Source organism: Nerophis lumbriciformis, linkage group LG17 (assembly GCF_033978685.3).
Source record: "Nerophis lumbriciformis linkage group LG17, RoL_Nlum_v2.1, whole genome shotgun sequence".
Classification (NCBI taxonomy): domain Eukaryota; kingdom Metazoa; phylum Chordata; class Actinopteri; order Syngnathiformes; family Syngnathidae; genus Nerophis; species Nerophis lumbriciformis.
In genome coordinates, this window is record NC_084564.2 from 39,882,970 (window position 1) to 39,904,355 (window position 21,386).

Below are 21,386 nucleotides of genomic sequence, written 5' to 3' on the forward strand. Positions count from 1 at the left end.
ACATGTTGAATTAAGATATGGTATTACAGAATTCCTGGAATTTCGGGAATTTTTCCAGTTCAAAAAACAACTTAGTTTTTTGTCCTGATTAAGAGGAATATTTTGATGGTGGAACGGTTGAAATGCGTTGAAAAATGCGGAAGGAGTGGTCGCCAGAAAAAAGGGTAGAAAAGGGCTTTGGAAAACAGGGAATTCTGGAAAATCCTGGAATTTTTTTGAACTTGGAAAAATGATAGTTTGAATTTCCAGAATGGTGGAATGTGTTGAAGGTGGAATGGTTTGAAAAGGTTGAAAAATGTGGGAATTGTGCAACTTAGAAAAATGGCCCATTCTTGGAAATTTGGAAATTTTGGGAAAAGTGGGATTTTTGAAAAAATGATTAGGAGCATGAATGTCCTGAATGAGCTGAATTGGTTGGTGTTGGAATTGTTTAAATCGGTCAAAAAATATTGAAGTAGTAAATGGTATTAGGGAATTTAGGGAAAATCAGGAATTTTTTTGAAAATGGTAAAAAACTTGAATGGTCTGAATGATTTAAAAAAAAAAATCAAATCGGTTGAAAAATGTTGAAGTAGTAACATGTTGAATTAAGATATGGTATTACAGAATTCCTGGAATTTCGGGAATTTTTCCAGTTCAAAAAACAACTTTGTTTTTTGTCCTGATTAAGAGGAATGTTTTGATGGTGGAACGGTTGAAATGCGTTGAAAAATGTGGAAGGAGTGGTCGCCAAAAAAAAAGGGTGGAAATAGGGCTTGGGAAAACTGGGAATTCTGGAAAATCCTGGAATTTTTTTCAACTTGGAAAAATTATACTTTGAATTTCCAGGATGGTGGAATGTGTTGAAGGTGGAATGGTTTGAATAGGTTGAAAAATGTGGAAATGGTGGAAGTTTGAAAAATGGCCCATTCCTGGAAATTTGGGAATTTGGGGAAAAGTGGGATTTAAAAAAAAAAATATTAGGAGCATGAATGTCCTGAATGAGCTGAATTGGTTGGTGTTGGAATTGTTTAAATCGGTCAAGAAATATTGAAGTAGTATTAGGGAATTTTGGGAAAATCTGGAATTTCTTTGAAAATGGTAAAAAAAAATTTAATGGTCTGAATGAGTTCAAATGGTTGGTTTTTAAATTTTTCAAATCGGTCGAGAAATGTTGAAGTAGTAACATGTTGGATTGAGAAAAGGTATTACGGAATTTCGGGAAAATCAGGAATTTTTCCAGTTAAAAAAATAACTTAGTTTTTTATCTAATTAAGAGGAATGTTTTGATGGTGGTACGGTTAAAATGTGTTGAACAATGTGGAAGGAGTGGTCGCCAGAGAAAAGGGTGGAAAAAGGGCTTTGGAAAACCATGAATGCTGGAAAATCCTGGAATTTTTTTGAATTTGGAAAAATGATAGTTTGAAATTCCAGAATGGTGGAATATGTTAAAGGTAGAATGATTTGAATAGGTTGAAGGTAGAATGGTTTGAATAAGTTGAAAATGTGGAAATGGTGGAAGTTTGAAAAATGGCCCATTCCTGGAAATTTGGGAAAAGTGGGATTAAAAAAAAAAAATGATTAGGAGCATGTATGTCCTGAATGAGCTGAATTGGTTGGTGTTTGAATTGTTTAAATCAGTCAAGAAATATTGAAGTAGTAGGGAATTTCGGGAATTTGTTTGAAAATGGTAAAAAATTGAATGGTCTGAATGAGTTGAAATGGTTGGTGTTGAATTGTTTAAATCGGTCAAGAAATATTGAAGTAGTAAATGGTATTAGGGGATTTTGGGAAAATCTGGAATTCTTTTGAAAATGGTAAAAAAAATTTGAATGGTCTGAATGAGTTGAAATGGTTGGTGTTGACATTTTTCAAATCGGTCGAGAAATGTTGAAGTAGTAACACGTTGAATTGAGAAATGGTATTGCGGAATTCCTGGAATTTCAGGAATTTTTCCAGTTCAAAGAACAACTTTGTTTTTTTGTCCTGATTAAGAGGAATGTGTTGATGTTGGAATGGTTTGAAAAGGTTGAAAAATGTGGGGATTGTGCAACTAGGAAAAATGGCCCATTCCTGGAAATTTTGGGAAAAGTGGGATTTTTGAAAAAATTATTAGTAGCATGAATGTCCTGAATGAGCTGAATTGGTTGGTGTTGGAATTGTTTAAATCGGTCAAGAAATATTGAAGTAGTAAATGGTGTTGGGGAATTTTGGGAAAATCTGGAATTTTTTTGAAAATGGTAAAAAACTTCAATGGTCTGAATGATTTTTTTTTTAAATTCAAATTGGTTGAAAAATGTTGAAGTAGTAACATGTTGAATTAAGATATGGTATTACAGAATTCCTGGAATTTCGGGAATTTTTTTTGTTTTTTGTCCTGATTAAGAGGAATGTTTTGATGGTGGAACGGTTGAAATGCGTTGAAAAATGTGGAAGGAGTGGTCGCCAAAAAAAAAAGGGTGGAAATAGGGCTTTGGAAAACTGGGAATTCTGGAAAATCCTGGAATTTTTTTTAACTTGGAAAAATTATACTTTGAATTTCCAGGATGGTGGAATGTGTTGAAGGTGGAATGGTTTGAATAGGTTGAAAAATGTGGAAATGGTGGAAGTTTGAAAAATGGTCCACTCCTGGAAAATTGGGAATTTTGGAAAAAGTGGGATTTAAAAAAAAAAATGATTAGGAGCATGAATGTCCTGAATGAGCTGAATTGGTTGGTGTTGGAATTGTTTAAATTGGTCAAGAAATATTGAAGTAGTAAATGGTATTAGGGGATTTCGGGAAAATCGGGAATTTTTTTGAAAATGGTAAAAAAAAAATTTGAATGGTCTGAATGAGTTGAAATGGTTGGTGTTGAAATTTTTCAAATCAGTCAAGAAATGTTGAAGTAGTAACATGTTGAATTGAGAAATGGTATTGCGGAATTCCAGGAATTTTTCCAGTTCAAAGAACAACTTTGTTTTTTGTCCTGATTAAGAGGAATGTGTTGATGTTAAAATGGTTTGAAAAGGTTGAAAAATGTGGGAATTGTGCTACTGGGAAAAATGGCCCATTCCTGGAAATTTGGGAATTTTGGGAAAAGTGAAATTTAAAAAAGAAAAAATGATTAGGAGCATGAATGTCCTGAATGAGCTGAATTGGTTGGTGTTGGAATTGTTTAAATCGGTCAAGAAATATTGTAGTATTAGGGAATTTCGGGAAAATCTGGAATTGTTTTGAAAATGGTAAAAAAAAATTGAATAGTCTGAATGAGTTGAAATGGTTGGTGTTGAAATGTTTCAAATCGGTCGAGAAATGTCGAAGTAGTAACATGTTGAATTGAGAAACTATATTACAGGAGTGATCGCCAGAAAAAAGAGTGGAAATAGGGCTTTGGAGAACTGGGAATTCTGGAAAACTCTGGAATTTTTTGGAGCTTGGAAAAATGATAGTTGGAATTTCCAGGATGGTGGAATGTGTTGAAGGTGGAATGGTTTGAATAGGTAGAAAAATGTGGGAATTGTGCAACTTGGAAAAATGGCCCATTCCTGGAAATTTGGGAATATTGGGAAAAGTGGGATTTTTGAAAAAATTATTAGTAGCACAAATGTCCTGAATGAGCTGGAATGGTTGGTGTTAGAATTGTTTAAATCGGGCAAGAAATATTGAAGTAGTAAATGGTATTAGGGAATTTCGGGAAAATCTGGAATTTTTTTGAAAATGGTAAAAAACTTGAATGGTGTGAATGATTTTTAATTTTTTTTTAAATCGGTTGAAAAATGTTGAAGTAGTAACATGTTGAATTAAGATATGGTATTACAGAATTCCTATTACAGAATTCCTGGAATTTCGGGAATTTTTCCGGTTCAAAAAACCACTTTGTTTTTTGTCCTGATTAAGAGGAATGTTTTGATGGTGGAACGGTTGAAATGCGTTGAAAAATGTGGAAGGAGTGGTCGCCAAAAAAAAAGGGTGGAAATAGGGCTTTGGAAAACTGGGAATTCTGGAAAATCCTGGAATTTTTTTTTAACTTGGAAAAATGATAGTTTGAATTTCCAGGATGGTGGAATGTGTTGAAGGTGGAATGGTTTGAATAGGTTGAAAAATGTGGAAATGGTGGAAGTTTGAAAAATGGCCCATTCCTGGAAATGTTGGGAAAAGTGGGATTTTTGAAAAAAATTATTAGGGGCATGAACGTACTGAATGAGCTGAATTGGTTGGTGTTGGAATTGTTTAAATCGGTCAAGAAATATTGAAGTAGTAAATGGTATTAGGGTATTTCGGGAAAATCTGGAATTTTTTGGAAAATGGTAAAAAAAATTGAATGGTCTGAATGAGTTGAAATGGTTGGTGTTGACATTTTTTAAAAATCGGTCGAGAAATGTTGAAGTGGTAACATGTTGAATTGAGAAATGGTATTACGGAAGTCCTGGAATTTCGGGAATTTTTCCAGTTCAAAAAACAACTTTGTTTTTTGTCCTGATTAAGAGGAATGTGTTCATGGTGAGACGGTTGAAATGCGTTGAAAAATGTAGAAGGAGTGGTCGCCAGAAAAAAGGGTGGAAAAGGGGCTTTGGAAAACCGGGAATTCTGGAAAATCCTGGAATTTTTTGGAGCTTGGAAAAATGATAGTTTGAATTTCCAGGATGGTGGAATGTGTTGAAGGTGGAATGGTTTGAAAAGGTTGAAAAATGTGGGAATTGTGCAACTTGGAAAAATGGCCCATTCCTGGAAATTTGGGAATTTTGGGAAAAGTGGGATTTAAAAAAAAAAAAAAAAAAAGATTAGGAGCATGAATGTCCTGAATGAGCTGAATTGGTTGGTGTTGGAATTGTTTAAATCTGTCAAAAAATATTAAGTTAAAGTTAAGTTAAAGTACCAATGATAGTCACACACACACACACACACACACACACACACACACACACTAGGTGTGGGGAAATTATTCTCTGCATTTGACCCATCACCCTTGATCACCCCCTGGGAGGTGAGGGAAGCAGTGAGCAGCAGCGGTGGCCACGCCCGGGAATAATTTTTAGTGATTTAACCCCCAATTCCAACCCTTGATTTATAAATAAAAAAGGAATCTTTAAATCCACCAAATTAGTCTCAATATCCTATTATTCAAATATGATTAAAAGGCTGCATCTTGAAGATCTGCGATAATCTCATCATTGTGTGTGTGTGTGTGTGTGTGTGTGTGTGTGTGTGTGTGTGTGTGTGTGTGTGTGTGTGTGTGTGTGTGCAGTGAAACCGGTGGTGCCGCGATGCAGCGTGCCTGAGGCGGTGACAGTCGGAACGTCAACAGAGCTGCGGTGTCTGGAGAACGAGGGTTTCCCAGCACCCATCTATCGCTGGTTCCACAACAACGAGGAGTTGCCGCAGGACCCCAAGAACACACCCAAGTTCACCAACGCCACGTACGCCATCAACACCGACACTGGGAGCCTGGTAGGACTTCACACCCGATACTTGTGTCCATATGTGGCTTACCCACGGTTTGTTTATCAATAATATTACAATATTCCCAAAAGCTTTTACTGAATTTCTATAACAAAAATATATATTTTTTTCTTAAATGGTACCACCAAACACTTATTATAATAACACTAATACTGCAGTAATGTGTACATACAATAGTTTGTGTAGCACTTATTGGGCTGAATCAGGGACCTTGGGTACTATATTTTGTTCCACCTCATGTGTCTAACGTGCTGTTATGACAATAAAGTTCCTTGAATCCTAAGTAAAATTATGTGTACTTCTAAAACATCTTCTCATATTTTAGTTCCAACATATTTAGGGCCTGAAGGTAAAGGTTTGTGTTAGAGATGTCCGATAATATCAGACTGCTAATATTATCGGCCGATAAATGCTTTAAAATGTAATATCGGCAATTATCGGTATCTGTTTGAAAAAGTAAAATGTATGACTTTTTAAAAAGCCGCTGTGTACACGGACGTAGGGAGAAGTACAGAGCGCCAATAAACCTTAAAGGCACTGCCTTTGCGTGCCGACCCAATCACATAATATCTACGGCTTTTCACACACACAAGTGAATGCAATGCATACTTGGTCAACAGCTATATAGGTCACACTGAGGGTGGCCGTATAAACAACTTTAACACTTTTACAAATATGCGCCACACTGTGAACCCACACCAAACAAGAATGACAAACACATTTCGGGAGAACATCCCCACCGTAACACAACAGAACAAATACCCAGAAACCCTTGCAGCACTAACTCTTCCGAGACGCTACAATATACACCCCCCGGTACCCCGCCCACCTCAACCTCCTCATGCTCTCTCAGGGAGAGCATGTCCCAAATTCCAAGCTGCTGTTTTGAGGCATGTTAAAAAAAAATAATGCACTTTGTGACTTCAATAATAAATATGGCAGTGCCATGTTGGCACTTTTTTTTTTTACATAACTTGAGTTGATTTATTTTGGAAAACCTTGTTACATTGTTTAATGCATCCAGCGGGGCATCACAACAAAATTAGGCATAATAATGTGTTCATTCCACGACTGTATATATCGGTATCGCTTGATATCGGAATCGGTAATTAAGAGTTGGACAATATCGGACATCTCTACTTGTCAACATATAATAACTGTCAAAAATAAAAATGTAGCAATATTTTCAAATTGTATAGCTGCTGAATGATTGAAGGAGCTGAACAAAACAAATTAAATTGATGCGCTCTGGTGTCTGTAAATGTTTTTTATTTTATTGTTTTGGGGCGTTCGTTTTTTCATAAATATGAAATCAACTCCTTGCAATATGCATTCTGTTGTGTCTTGAGCACACACTCGCACTTTGTGCCAGCATTTCCCCACCAGCACACCTTCAGCGTGCTATGATAGTGGCTTCCTATGTACAAACCCCGTTTCCATATGAGTTGGGAAATTGTGTTAGATGTAAATATAAACGGAATACAATGATTTGCAAATCATTTCCAACCCATATTCAGTTGAATATGCTACAAAGACAACATATTAAGTGTTTATTAACTTTCTGTCCGTAAAATAAATATTTTTATTAGCAATTATGTATTCCTGTAACATAATTTCATGATTAATAGCCAAAAAATAACATTCTTAACAAATGACAGTAGAATAAGCACACTGATTGAGGAGTCATAGTAAAACCACCTGAAATTTACACTTTACGTGTAGTGTTGGAGTTGTCCAACTTTTTATGTGGCCATAAACGCACCAGTGACTAATTGCCATAGTGTATGTGTTGGTGCAGGTGAGAGAGAGCAAGCGGCTGCTGTTGATATAACAGATGAAAAAGAGTTGCTTATGGCTTGGTTTGTACGGTAGACCAGTGTTTTTCAACCACTGTGCCGCGGCACAATACAGTCTGGTGTGCCGTGGGAGATTATCTAATTTCACCTATTTGGGTTAAAAAATATTTTTTGCAAACCAGTAATTATAGTCTGTAAATGATGTGTTGTTGTTGAGTGTCGGTGCTGTCTAGATATCGGCAGAGTAACCGTGTAATACTTTTCCATATCAGTAGGTGGCAGCAGGTAGCTAATTGCTTTGTTGATGTCGGAAACAGCGGGAGGCATTTTGCAGGTAAAATTGTGTCTAATAGCTTAAACCAAAGGTGAGTGTCGCTAAGAAAAGGCATTGAAGCTTAGGGAAGGCTATGCAGAGTGAAACTAAAACTGAACTGGCTACAAAGTAAACAAAAACAGAATGCTGGACGACAGCAAAGACTTACTGTGTGTCAGGACTTGGACTATGGCGTGGTTTGTTCTCCCGTGGTGCAAATGAACATTTGGACCAGACATGGCGTGAAGGTGAAGACATTATTTATTTTACACTAACAAAGGAACAAAAAGCGCGCTCAAGGCGGAAGTACAAACTTGACTAATGAAACAAAAAGACTTGCACGTGGGCAAAAAACTATGTACATGAACAAAAGTTGCTAACTGTGGCATGAATCGAAAAAAACTTACTTGACATGGCATGAAGTGCGCACAGGTAAACAGAGTGAGAAGCAGAAAGTCAGGGGTATGATGTCGCCAGGGAGACTTCCTGGCAACAATGGGGTTAAATAATAGTGACATGATTAAAGACAGATGCGTGAGACGTGAGGGCAGGTGAAAACTAATGGGTTGCTATGGTGACAAACAAGAGTGCACAATGAGTCCAAACGTGGAACAGGTGAAACTAATGGGTAACCATAGAAACAAGACAAGGGAGTGAAAAGCCAGAAACTAAAGAGTCCAATAACTAAACAAAACAAAACATGATTACACAGACATGACACTGTGGAGCAAAGACGGCGTCCACAATGTACATCCGAACATGACATGACAATCAACAATGTCCCCACAAAGAAGGATAAAAACAACTAAAATATTCCTGATTGCTAAAACAAAACAAAAACAAAATATCCCTCAAAGGAAGACATGAAACTGCTACAGGAAAATACCAAAAAATTAGAAAAAGCCACCAAAATAGGAGCGCAAGACAAGAAGTAAAACACTACACGAAGGAAAACAGCAAAAAAGTCCAAATAAGTCAGGGTGTGATGTGACAGGTGGTGACAGTACACCTACTTTGAGACAAGAGCTGGACAACAACAGCGGGAGGCATTGTGCTGGTAAAATTGTGTCTAATAGCTTAAACCAAATGTGAGTGCCGCTAAGAAAAGGCAATGAAGCTTAGGGAAGGCTATGCAGAACGAAACTAAAACTGAACTGACTACAAAGTCAACAAAATCAGAATGCTGGACGACAGCAAAGACTTACTGTGGAGCAAAGACGGCGTCCACAATGTACATCCGAACATGACATGACCATCAACAATGTCCCCACAAAGAAGGATAAAAACAACTGAAATATTCCTGATTGCTAAAACAAAGTAGGTGCGGCAAATATCGCTCAAAGGAAGACATGAAACTGCTACAGGAAAATACCAAAAAATTAGAAAAAGCCACCAAAACAGGAGCGCAAGACAAGAACTAAAACACTACACACAGGAAAACAGCAAAAAAGTGCAAATAAGTCAGGGTGTGATGTGACAGGTGGTGACAGTACACCTACTTTGAGACAAGAGCTATAGTGATGCATGCTTGGTTATGCTTTAAAGTCATATCCAACAATTGCCACGACAAATTTTTACTGTCAACTGAGTTTATTTTTTGTGTGTGCCTCCGCATTTTTTTCAACGCAAAAAATGTGCCTCGGCTCAAAAAAGGTTGAAAAACACTGCGGTAGACAATGACCAGTTTTGCTAGATAAAACCACACCAAAACACATTGTTTTGGTGTGGTTATGTACCAACCTTGAGACCTCCGATTTCGGGAGGTGGGGGGCGTGGTTAAGAGGGGAGGAGTATATTTACAGCTAGAATTCACCAAGTCAAGTATTTCATATACTGTATATATACATATATATATTATATATATAAGATATACTTGACGAAATACTAAGTCAAGTATTTCATATATATATATATATATATATACATATATATATATATATATATATAAGATATACTTGACGAAATACTAAGTCAAGTATTTCATATATATATATATATATATATATATATATATATATATATATATATACATATATATATAAGAAATACTTGACTTTCAGTGAATTCTAGCTATAAATATATATTTCTTTTATTATATATATATATATATATATATATATATATATATATATATATATAAGAAATACTTGAAGAATATATATATATATATATATATACACAAGAAATACTTGACGAAATACTAATATATATATATATATATATAAGAAATACTTGACGAATATATATATATATATATATGTATATATATATATATAAGAAATACTTGATGAAATACTAAGTCAAGTATTTCATATATATATATATATAAGAAATACTTGACTTTCAGTGAATTTTAGCTATAAATATATATTTATTTTATTATATATATATATATATATATATATATATATATATATATATATATATATATATATATATATATATATAAAATAAATACTTGAATTTCAGTGTTCATTTATTTACACATAACACTCATCTACTCATTGTTGAGTTAAGGGTTGAATTGTCCATCCTTGTTCTATTCTCTGTCACTATTTTTCGAACCATGCTGAACACCCTCTCTGATGATGCTTTGCTGTGTTCATTCAAGGCTAAGGCAAAATATCCACATATATATGGTGTATCGTGACATGGCCTAAAAATATCCACATATTAAATAAAGGCCATATCGCCCAGCCCGACTTTGGCTAGATTTCCACGGATAATAAAATTCAATGGCTTTTCCAGGTTTTTCATCACCGTATGAACCCTGGAGCTTGTATGTCCTAAAATCAATCAATCAATTAATCAAAGTTTACTTATATAGCCCTTAATCACAAACGTCTCAAAGGGCTGCACAAGCCACAACGAAAGCCAGTGTCCTTATGCAGTGTTTTTGGTCCATTTCTTTTGTCAGTTACGAAATCGGAGAAAACAAACCCCCCAGTTACGCCAACGTCCAACTGCAGGTGCTCAGGACGTTACGTAAAAGCCTGGTTTCAACTGTTGACGAGAAACCGACATTTTGTTGACAATGCAACTATGTCACTTCAGTGACAGCACATGTTTAAAAATAAAATATCAAAATGTCTCCTCAGAAATTCCGGAGGGTGAAGAAGGAGGACGCGGGGGAGTACTACTGTCAAGCCAAGAACGATGCGGGGCACGCCCAGTGTCCCTCCCAGTGGATGGAAGTCTGTGAGTGACATGTTGCTGTCGCACTTTCTTTCAATAGACAACTAAACAATGTTTGACAGTGTTGGACGTGGGAGGAATAAGATATTGTGGCTAAAGAATCCAATTTGTCGTATTGGAGAAGGCATTGTAATTGGTTTTGGTATCGGCCGATCTCTGGTACGGCAACCAACAGTATAATTCGTCTTCTCATTTACAGTAATTATCCAATCGCACGATTTTGTGAAAGTCTTTGCCCTTTTCACGTCTGCTTTCTGGGGGTTCTGTGTGGAAGACGGACAAACAAACTGTGGGATTTACCGTTACGGTTCTGATGCGCCAATTTTGCTGAATGTCTGCGTGAAAGAGGCTTATGATTATGCCGTTTCTCATATAAATGTCGCTTGAAATCCTGATGTTTTTAATATTCTGTCCTACATATATGGCTAAAAATGGTAACAAAAGCACGTTTGATGACGCCCATGCTCATTGAGCAGGATCAGACTTTAAGGCAAGCTTTCTTCACCGACTCACAAAAAACTTGGCTCTCCAAGTAGCAGCATGTTGACCAACATTAAGATACAGAGGCGTCGTATTCATTAAAAACAAGGCAGCGCTTTTAAATTTATTACAAACCCCGTTTCCATATGAGTTGGGAAATTGTGTTGGATGTAAATATAAACGGAATACAATGATTTGCAAATCCTTTTCAACCCATATTCAGTTGAATATGCTACAAAGGCAACATATTTGCACGCCGGGGACGTGTGGACTTGCGGAATTGCGCTTTTTTTCTGATTTCCATGCGTAAAAAGACACAAAAAGTGCGTTAATGTCAGAAAAATTGTATGTAAGTTATCAAAAATCTTTACGTTCCCTGAGTTCCCAATGAACAGACAAGAGGCTGTCTTTGTTGCCCCAAGCCAAAGGCTTGGAAAATTCCATTGTGTACGATGGAAGGAGACAAAAGGGACGGCGTGGCGCAGTGGAAGAATGGCCGTGCGCGACCCGAGGGTCCCTGGTTCAATCCCCACCTAGTACCAACCTCGTCATGTCCGTTGTGTCCTGAGCAAGACACTTCACCCTTGCTCCTGATGGGTGCTGGTTAGCGCCTTGCATGGCAGCTCCCTCCATCAGTGTGTGAATGTGTGTGTGAATGGGTAAATGTGGAAGTAGTGTCAAAGCGCTTTGAGTACCTTGAAGGTAGAAAAGCGCTATACAAGTACAACCCATTTATCATTTATTTATCTATTGTCATCCAAGACTTGCCCAAGCTCAATCCAGGACCAGCCCAAGCATGAGGCATGTTTTTCTCTTGTGTTAATGTGACCAAAAACAATGTTTGTTTACAAACCCCGTTTCCATATGAGTTGGGAAATTGTGTTAGATGTAAATATAAACGGAACACAATGATTTGCAAATCCTTTTCAACCCATATTCAGTTGAATATGCTACAAAGACAACATATTTGCACGCCGGGGACGTGTGGACTTCCGGAATTGCGCGTCTTTTCTGATTTCCATGCGTAAAAAGACACAAAAAGTGCGTTAATGTCAGAAAAATTATATGTAAGTTATCAAAAATCTTTACGTTCTCTGAGTTCCCAATGAACAGACAAGAGGCTGTCTTTGTTGCCCCAAGCCAAAGGCTTGGAAAATTCCATTGTGTACGATGGAAGGAGACAAAAGGGGGGTTATTTATTGTCATCCAAGACTTGCCCAAGCTCAATCCAGGACCAGCCCAAGCATGAGGCATGTTTTTCTCTTGTGTTAATGTGACCAAAAACCATGTATGTTTACAAACCCCGTTTCCATATGAGTTGGGAAATTTTGTTAGATGTAAATATAAACGGAATACAATGATTTGCAAATCATTTTCAACCCATATTCAGTTGAATATGCTACAAAGACAACATATTTGCACGCCGGGGACGTGTGGACTTTCGGAATTGCGCGTCTTTTCTGATTTCCATGCGTAAAAAGACACAAAAAGTGCGTTAATGTCAGAAAAATTGTATGTAAGTTATCAAAAATCTTTACGTTCCCTGAGTTCCCAATGAACGGACAAGAGGCTGTCTTTGTTGCACCAAGCCAAAGGCTTGGAAAATTCCATTGTGTACGATGGAAGGAGACAAAAGGGGGGTTATCTATTGTCATCCAAGACTTGCCCAAGATCAATCCAGGACCAGCCCAAGCATGAGGCATGTTTTTCTCTTGTGTTAATGTGACCAAAAACCATGTTTGTTTACAACCCCGTTTCCATATGAGTTGGGAAATTTTGTTAGATGTAAATATAAACGGAATACAATGATTTGCAAATCCTTTTCAACCCATATTCAGTTGAATATGCTACAAAGACAACATATTTGCACGCCGGGGACGTGTGGACTTCCGGAATTGTGCGTCTTTTCTGATTTCCATGCGTAAAAAGACACAAAAAGTGCGTTAATGTCAGAAAAATTGTATGTAAGTTATCAAAAATCTTTACGTTCTCTGAGTTCCCAATGAACAGACAAGAGGCTGTCTTTGTTGCACCAAGCCAAAGGCTTGGAAAATTCCATTGTGGTTATCTATTGTCATCCAAGACTTGCCCAAGATCAATCCAGGACCAGCCCAAGCATGAGGCATCTTTTTCTCTTGTGTTAATGTGACCAAAAACCATGTTTGTTTACAAACCCCGTTTCCATATGAGTTGGGAAATTGTGTTAGATGTAAATATAAACGGAATACAATGATTTGCAAATCCTTTTCAACCCATATTCAGTTGAATATGCTACAAAGACAACATATTTGCACGCCGGGGACGTGTGGACTTCCGGAATTGCGCGTCTTTTCTGATTTCCATGCGTAAAAAGACACAAAAAGTGCGTTAATGTCAGAAAAATTGTATGTAAGTTATCAAAAATCTTTACGTTCCCTGAGTTCCCAATGAACAGACAAGAGGCTGTCTTTGTTGCCCCAAGCCAAAGGCTTGGAAAATTCCATTGTGTACGATGGAAGGAGACAAAAGGGGGGTTATCTATTGTCATCCAAGACTTGCCCAAGCTCAATCCAGGACCAGCCCAAGCATGAGGCATGTTTTTCTCTTGTGTTAATGTGACCAAAAACAATGTTTGTTTACAAACCCCGTTTCCATATGAGTTGGGAAATTGTGTTAGATGTAAATATAAACGGAATACAATGATTTGCAAATCCTTTTCAACCCATATTCAATTGAATATGCTACAAAGACAACATATTTGATGTTCAAACTCATAAACTTTATTTTTTTTTTGCAAATAATAATTAACTTAGAATTTGATGCCAGCAACACGTGCCAAAGTAGTTGGGAAAGGTGGCAATAAATACTGATAAAGTTGAGGAATGCTCATCAAACACTTATTTGGAACATCCCACAGGTGAACAGGCAAATTGGGAACAGGTGGGTGCCATGATTGGGTATAAAAGTAGATTCCATGAAATGCTCAGTCGTTCACAAACAAGGATGGGGCGAGGTTCACCACTTTGTCAACAAATGCGTGAGCAAATTGTTGAACAGTTTAAGAAAAACCTTTCTCAACCAGTTATTGCAAGGAATTCAGGGATTTCACCATCTACGCTCCGTAATATCATCAAAGGGTTCAGAGAATCTGGAGAAATCACTGCACGTAAGCAGCTAAGCCCGTGACCTTCGATCCCTCAGGCTGTACTGCATCAACAAGCGACATCAGTGTGTAAAGGATATCACCACATGGGCTCAGGAACACTTCAGAAACCCACTGTCAGTAACTACAGTTGGTCGCTACATCTGTAAGTGCAAGTTAAAACTCTCCTATGCAAGGCGAAAAACCGTTTATCAACAACACCCAGAAACGCAGTCGGCTTCGCTGGGCCTGAGCTCATCTAAGATGGACTCATGCAAAGTGGAAAAGTGTTCTGTGGTCTGACGAGTCCACATTTCAAATTGTTTTTGGAAATATTCGACATCGTGTCATCCGGACCAAAGGGGAAGCGAACCATCCAGACTGTTATCGACGCAAAGTTGAAAAGCCAGCATCTGTGATGGTATGGGGGTGCATTAGTGCCCAAGACATGGGTAACTTACACATCTGTGAAGGCACCATTAATGATGAAAGGTACATACAGGTTTTAGAACAACATATGCTGCCATCTAAGCGCTTTTTCACGGACGCCCCTGCTTATTTCAGCAAGACAATGCCAAGCCACATTCAGCAAGTGTTACAACAGTGTGGCTTCGTAAAAAAAGAGTGCGGGTACTATCCTGGTCCGCCTGCAGTCCAGACATCTGTAAGTGCAAGTTAAAACTCTCCTATGCAAGGCGAAAAACCGTTTATCAACAACACCCAGAAACGCCGTCGGCTTCGCTGGGCCTGAGCTCATCTAAGATGGACTGATACAAAGTGGAAAAGTGTTCTGTGGTCTGACAAGTCCACATTTCAAATAGTTTTTGGAAACTGTGGACGTCGTTTCAAAAAGGAAAAGAACCATCCGGATTGTTATAGGCGCAAAGTTGAAAAGCCAGCATGTGTGATGGTATGGGGGTGTATTAGTGCCCAAGACATGGGTAACTTACACATCTGTGAAGGCGCCATTAATGCTGAAAGGTACATCCAGGTTTTGGAGCAACATATGTTGCCATCCAAGCAACGTTACCATGGACGCCCCTGCTTATTTCAGCAAGACAATGCCAAGCCACGTGTTACATCAACGTGGCTTCATAGTAAAAGAGTGCGGGTACTAGACTGGCCTGCCTGTAGTCCAGACCTGTCTCCCATTGGCGCATTATGAAGCCTAAAATAGCACAATGGAGACCCCCGGACTGTTGAACAACTTAAGCTGTACATCAAGCAAGAATGGGAAAGAATTCCACCTGAGAAGCTTCAAAAATGTGTCTCCTCAGTTCCCAAACGTTTACTGAAGTGTTGTTAAAAGGAAAGGCCATGTAACACAGTGGTGAACATGCCCTTTCCCAACTACTTTGGCACGTGTTGCAGCCATGAAATTCTAAGTTAATTATTATTTGCAAAAAAAAAAATACTTTGAAACATCTTAACATTAGGTTTGAATAGTGACACTGTGTTTGAATATAGGAAAATAAAACACTGTCCTTTAATCTAGTGATTCTTTGGCGTACCTACTACAGTTTGAGCTAGGAGGTAAAAAAAAGGAATGTTTGTGCCCTTCTGCAGACGACGTGGACATCCTTGACATCGTCCTGAAGTCCCTGGGCGCCGTGGTCGCCTTCATCTTCGTGACCGCCTCTATTTGGCATTGCTTTTCACGCGCCTGCTCCTCCAAAAAAGGCCACGGCGAAAACGAGTAAGCGTTAAAAAAAAAAAACACAAATTTTAACGCCTCACTTCGACGAGATTTGTCACTTTCCATTCTCATTCCAGGTTCAGTTGGCCCGCACAGAACGACGGCGTGGACTACGCCGACGCAGACGAGGTAAACAGATAGCATCAATAACAATAGCTAGGGGTGTAACGGTACACAACAATTTGGGTTCGGTACGTACCTCGGTTTAGAGGTCACGGTTCGGTTCATTTTCGGTACAGTAAGAAAACAACAAAATATGAATTTTTCGGTTATTTATTTACCAAATTTGTAAACAATGGCTTTATCCTTTTAACATTGGGAACACTATAATAATTCTGCCCACGTTAATCAACATTAAACTGCCTCAAGTTGTTGAAATAAAATGACAAAACTTTTCTTCTACGTATAAAAAGTGCAACATTAAACAGTTTCAAGTCAACTCATCATGCTTAATTTATTACAGCATTTGGGAAGCCTGTCGTTAATTTATTATGTAAATGTTATATTTTTATCAACATGTGATAGCAGGGACCCTGCCATTCAAAACTAGGCTGTTTAATGTAACTATAGCTGAAAAAATAGTACAATAGCAATAGGAGAGACTATTCATCCCTGAACACCATGGAGTTCATGTAGGCTTAATGATGCACTTACATTATTATATCAACTATCAGAGACAGAAACTCTTCATTTAACATAATGTCCTTTTTTGCGGCTTCAACACAGCTCAATCAACACAGAAAAATGTCAAGTGAAATAACAGGCGGACAGGGCTTTGCTGTCCGTAACACACACACCGCAAAATGAGCTAACGTTACGCTAAAAGCTAATTAGCCTTCACCTCAAGCGAGCTGAGCTGCTGTTTATATTTCTAGAAGGTCAACGGGCTCATAGTGATGTTACTAGTAGTTGACTGGGAGGTGTTTATTATCATTTGGGGAGAGTCCGCGGCCTGATGATTACCTGCTAAACACCTGGCTCCATGCGCTCTGAATACGCACTGCTGATTGGCTGTTACCGCTCTATGTATAACCAATCAGATGGTTGTGTGGGCGGGACAATGCTGGGTGCTGAGGCAGTTTGTTAAGACTTTAGCTTAGGCGGTGTTGCGTTTTGGACCAGTTGTTCCTCCCAGGGAATTCAAGTTGCTGGTCACTCCCAAGCTCTTTTATGACACGTACAGCTGAGTAGAAGAACCACCAGAGACAGAATAGGTATTTTGTCATTTTTTTTCCAAAGCCTTTGGAAATAAACTCGAGACCAAATCCCGTACAGAAGCGCTCACTCGCACAGCTACATTGGTCTCTAACTTTTCATACGGCAAAACTTCTTCTTTTATTTCGTCTCTCTTGCCCCCACCCTCCTTGTCCCTCTTACTCCACAGCTGGGCAAAGGGAAAGATAAGAGAAATCATTTATTACTTCTCCCCCTTTCTCCCAGCTCACTCCAGGTCCCTTTTGTTTATTATCTAAAGTCGGTTTTAGACGACTTTAGATAATAAACAAACTCCGCCAAGGCTGCCCTTTGTCACCCATTCTGTTCATAACTTTTATGGACAGAATTTCTCGGCGCAGTCAAGGCGTTGAAAGGATCCGGTTTGGTGGCTGCAGGATTAGGTCTCTGCTTTTTGGAGATGATGTGGTCCTGATGGCTTCATCTGGCCAGGATCTTCAGCTCTCACTGGATCGGTTCGCAGCTGAGTGTGAAGCGACTGGGATGAGAATCAGCACCTCCAAATCCGAGTCCATGGTTCTCGCCCGGAAAAGGGTGGAGTGCCATCTCCGGGTTGGGGAGGAGACCCTGCCCCAAGTGGAGGAGTTCAAGTACCTCGGAGTCTTGTTCACGAGTGAGGGAAGAGTGGATCGTGAGATCGACAGGCGGATCGGTGCGGTGTCTTCAGTAATGCGGACGCTGTATCGATCCGTTGTGGTGAAGAAGGAGCTGAGCCGGAAGGCAAAGCTCTCAATTTACCGGTCGATCTACGTTCCCATCCTCACCTATGGTCATGAGCTTTGGGTTATGATCGAAAGGACAAGATCACGGGTACAAGCGGCCGAAATGAGTTTCCTCCGCCGGGGGGCGGGTCTCTCCCTTAGAGATAGGGTGAGAAGCTCTGCCATCCGGGGGGAGCTCAAAGTAAAGCCGCTGCTCCTCCACATGGAGAGGAGCCAGATGAGGTGGTTCGGGCATCTGGTCAGGATGCCACCCGAACGCCTCCCTAGGGAGGTGTTTAGGGCACGTCCGACCGGTAGGGGGCCGCGGGGAAGACCCAGGACACGTTGGGAAGACTATGTCTCCCGGCTGGCCTGGGAACGCCTCGGGGTCCCACAGGAAGAGCTGGACGAAGTGGCTGGGGAGAGGGAAGTCTGGGCTTCTCTGCTTAGGCTGCTGCCCCCGCGACCCGACCTCGGATAAGCGGAAGAAGATGGATGGATGGATGGATGGAGCCTTTGGAAATAAACTTGAGACCAAATCCCGTACAGAAGCGCTCACTCGCACAGCTACATTGGTCTTAACTTTTCATACGGCAAAACTTCTTCTTTTATTTCGTCTCTCTTGCCCCCACCCTCTTGTCCCTCTTACTCCACAGCTGGGCAAAGGGAAAGATAAGAGAAAGAATTTATTTCTTCTCCCCCTTTCTCCCAGCTCACTCCAGGTCCCTTTTGTTTATTATCTAAAGTCGGTTTTAGACGACTTTAGATAATAAACAAACTCCGCCAAGGCTGCCCTTTGTCACCGATTCTGTTCATAACTTTTATGGACAGAATTTCTCGGCGCAGTCGAGGCGTTGAAAGGATCCGGTTTGGTGGCTGCAGGATTAGGTCTCTGCTTTTTGCAGATGATGTGGTCCTGATGGCTTCATCTGGCCAGGATCTTCAGCTCTCACTGGATCGGTTCGCAGCCGAGTGTGAAGCGACTGGGATGAGAATCAGCACCTCCAAATCCGAGTCCATGGTTCTCGCCCGGAAAAGGGTGGAGTGCCATCTCCGGGTTGGGGAGGAGACCCTGCCCCAAGTGGAGGAGTTCAAGTACCTCGGAGTCTTGTTCACGAGTGAGGGAAGAGTGGATGGTGAGATCGACAGGCGGATCGGTGCGGCGTCTTCAGTAATGCGGACGCTGTATCGATCCGTTGTGGTGAAGAAGGAGCTGAGCCGGAAGGCAAAGCTCTCAATTTACCGGTCGATCTACATTCCCATCCTCACCTATGGTCATGAGCTTTGGGTTTTGACCGAAAGGACAAGATCACGGGTACAAGCGGCTGAAATGAGTTTCCTCCGCCGGGGGGCGGGTCTCTCCCTTAGAGATAGGGTGAGAAGCTCCGCCATCCGGGGGGAGCTCAAAGTAAAGCCGCTGCTCCTCCACATCGAGAGGAGCCAGATGAGGTGGTTCGGGCATCTGGTCAGGATGCCACCCGAGGCGTTTAGGGCACGTCCGACCGGTAGGAGGCCGCGGGGAAGACCCAGGACACGTTGGGAAGACTATGTCTCCCGGCTGGCCTGGGAACGCCTCGGGGTCCCACAGGAAGAGCTGGACGAAGTGGCTGGGGAGAGGGAAGTCTGGGCTTCCCTGCTTAGGCTGCTGCCCCCGCGACCCGACCTCGGATAAGCGGAAGAAGATGGATGGATGGTTTTAGACGAAAAGCAGAGAAGATCTCCCCCTTGACATTCTCAAAAGTTGGCACACAGTATTTGCAGACAACCAAAAGATAACAAATAAAGAACACTATGCCTTTTGTACTATGACTATGGTTTAAAAGAAGTAACACACAAATATGGATATATGTAATTATCTGCCTCCGTCAGCGGCTACTTTCCTCCGAACCGAACCGAAACCCTCGTACCGAAACTGTTCAATACAAATACACGTACCGTTACACCCCCAACAACAGCATTTAGTGGCGGCATGGGTAACAAACGTCGATTTTTCTAGGGACATTTTCGCCACAAGTCGTCGTTCATCATCTGAGGGCGGGAGGAGAGGAGGTATGACGGGAAGAAGAAAGGATGGTAAAGTTCGAGCTGTGACAAGGCACACTTTTCTCTGATGCACATCCAAATCCAATCAACCGACTTGCCAAAGGTTCCTCTTAATATAGTTCCGTTGGCACTAGTTCACCGTTTTGTAGCAGATTTTCTATTCATTCCACACACCGTACGTGTTTTAGTTCCAGCCATACTTGCCAACCCTCCCGAAATTCAGCGCCTCTCCCGAAAAAACCTCCCGGGACAAATTTTCTCCCGAAAATCTCCCGAAATTCAGGCGGAGCTGGAAGCCACGCCCCCCTCCAGCTCCATGCGGACCTGAGTGACGTCAGGTGCGCAACACCACGTAAATCGTTGGCCAACCAAAAAGAAACCCCAGTACGCTATAGCCAACATTCACCAGGAGATGGCAACAGACAAACACAGATCACTCTATTACATTCCTCCCCTTTTAGAAATGTATAGAAGTTACTCAAAATAAATAAACAACCCAACCAAAAAATGCAGCAGCTCAATTAAAAAACTGTACTTAAGCCACATTATTTTCTTTTTTTTTTTTAGTACTGAATTCTTAACCCTCATTTGTAAAAAGTAACATGCTTATTATACAAACAGTATTTGTACACCTTTAACACAGATTTTTATACTGTCTTCAGAGATTCAGTTTTTTTGGTGGTACTCGAAACCTTTCTGGGTACCTGCGAGAGGGTGTTCAGCATGGTTGGAAAAATAGTGACAGAGAATAGAACAAGGATGGACAATTCAACCCTTAACTCAACAATGAGTAGATGAGTGTTATGTGTTTGTATATGTGTAAATAAATGAACACTGAAATTCAAGTATTTCTTTTATTTATATATATATATATATATATATATATATATATATATATATATATATATATATATATATATATAATAAAATAAATAAATATATATATATAGCTAGAATTCACTGAAAGTCAAGTATTTCTTATATATATATATATATATATATATATATATATATATATATATATATATATATATATATATACATACATATATATATATATATATATGTCTTAATAAGGTTATCCAAAAAATAGTGCTCGATACCGTAGTAGAGCGCAATATATGTATGTGTGGGAAAAAAATCACAAGACTATTTCATCTCTACAGGCCTGTTTCATGAGGGGGGGTGCCCTCAATCATCAGGAGATTTTAATGGGAGCATTCCCATACCATGGTTTATATAGGGCACAGAGTGGGTGGGTACAGGCTGGCCTAGGGGCGTGGTGATTGGCTCATGTGTTACCTAGGAGGTGTTTCCGTCTATGGCGGCATGTTGTTACAATTTCGCTGCGCTTGTTGAGGGATGACAGGTCTGGACGGTAAATAATAA

General features: G+C 39.8%; 1 protein-coding gene across 1 annotated transcript in view; it reads left to right on the plus strand.

The window, feature by feature from the left end:
- jam3a (junctional adhesion molecule 3a) overlaps window positions 1–20,834 on the plus strand; it is a 104,891-nt gene extending 84,057 nt beyond the window's left edge. The window contains exons 5-9 of the mRNA XM_061973187.2: window positions 5,205–5,407; window positions 10,627–10,726; window positions 15,891–16,020; window positions 16,098–16,149; window positions 19,951–20,834. Of these exons, the coding sequence (XP_061829171.1) occupies window positions 5,205–5,407; window positions 10,627–10,726; window positions 15,891–16,020; window positions 16,098–16,149; window positions 19,951–19,986 (521 nt within the window). The 3' untranslated portion in view covers window positions 19,987–20,834. The remainder of the gene's footprint in view (window positions 1–5,204; window positions 5,408–10,626; window positions 10,727–15,890; window positions 16,021–16,097; window positions 16,150–19,950) is intronic.
- The last annotated feature ends 552 nt before the right edge of the window (window positions 20,835–21,386 follow it).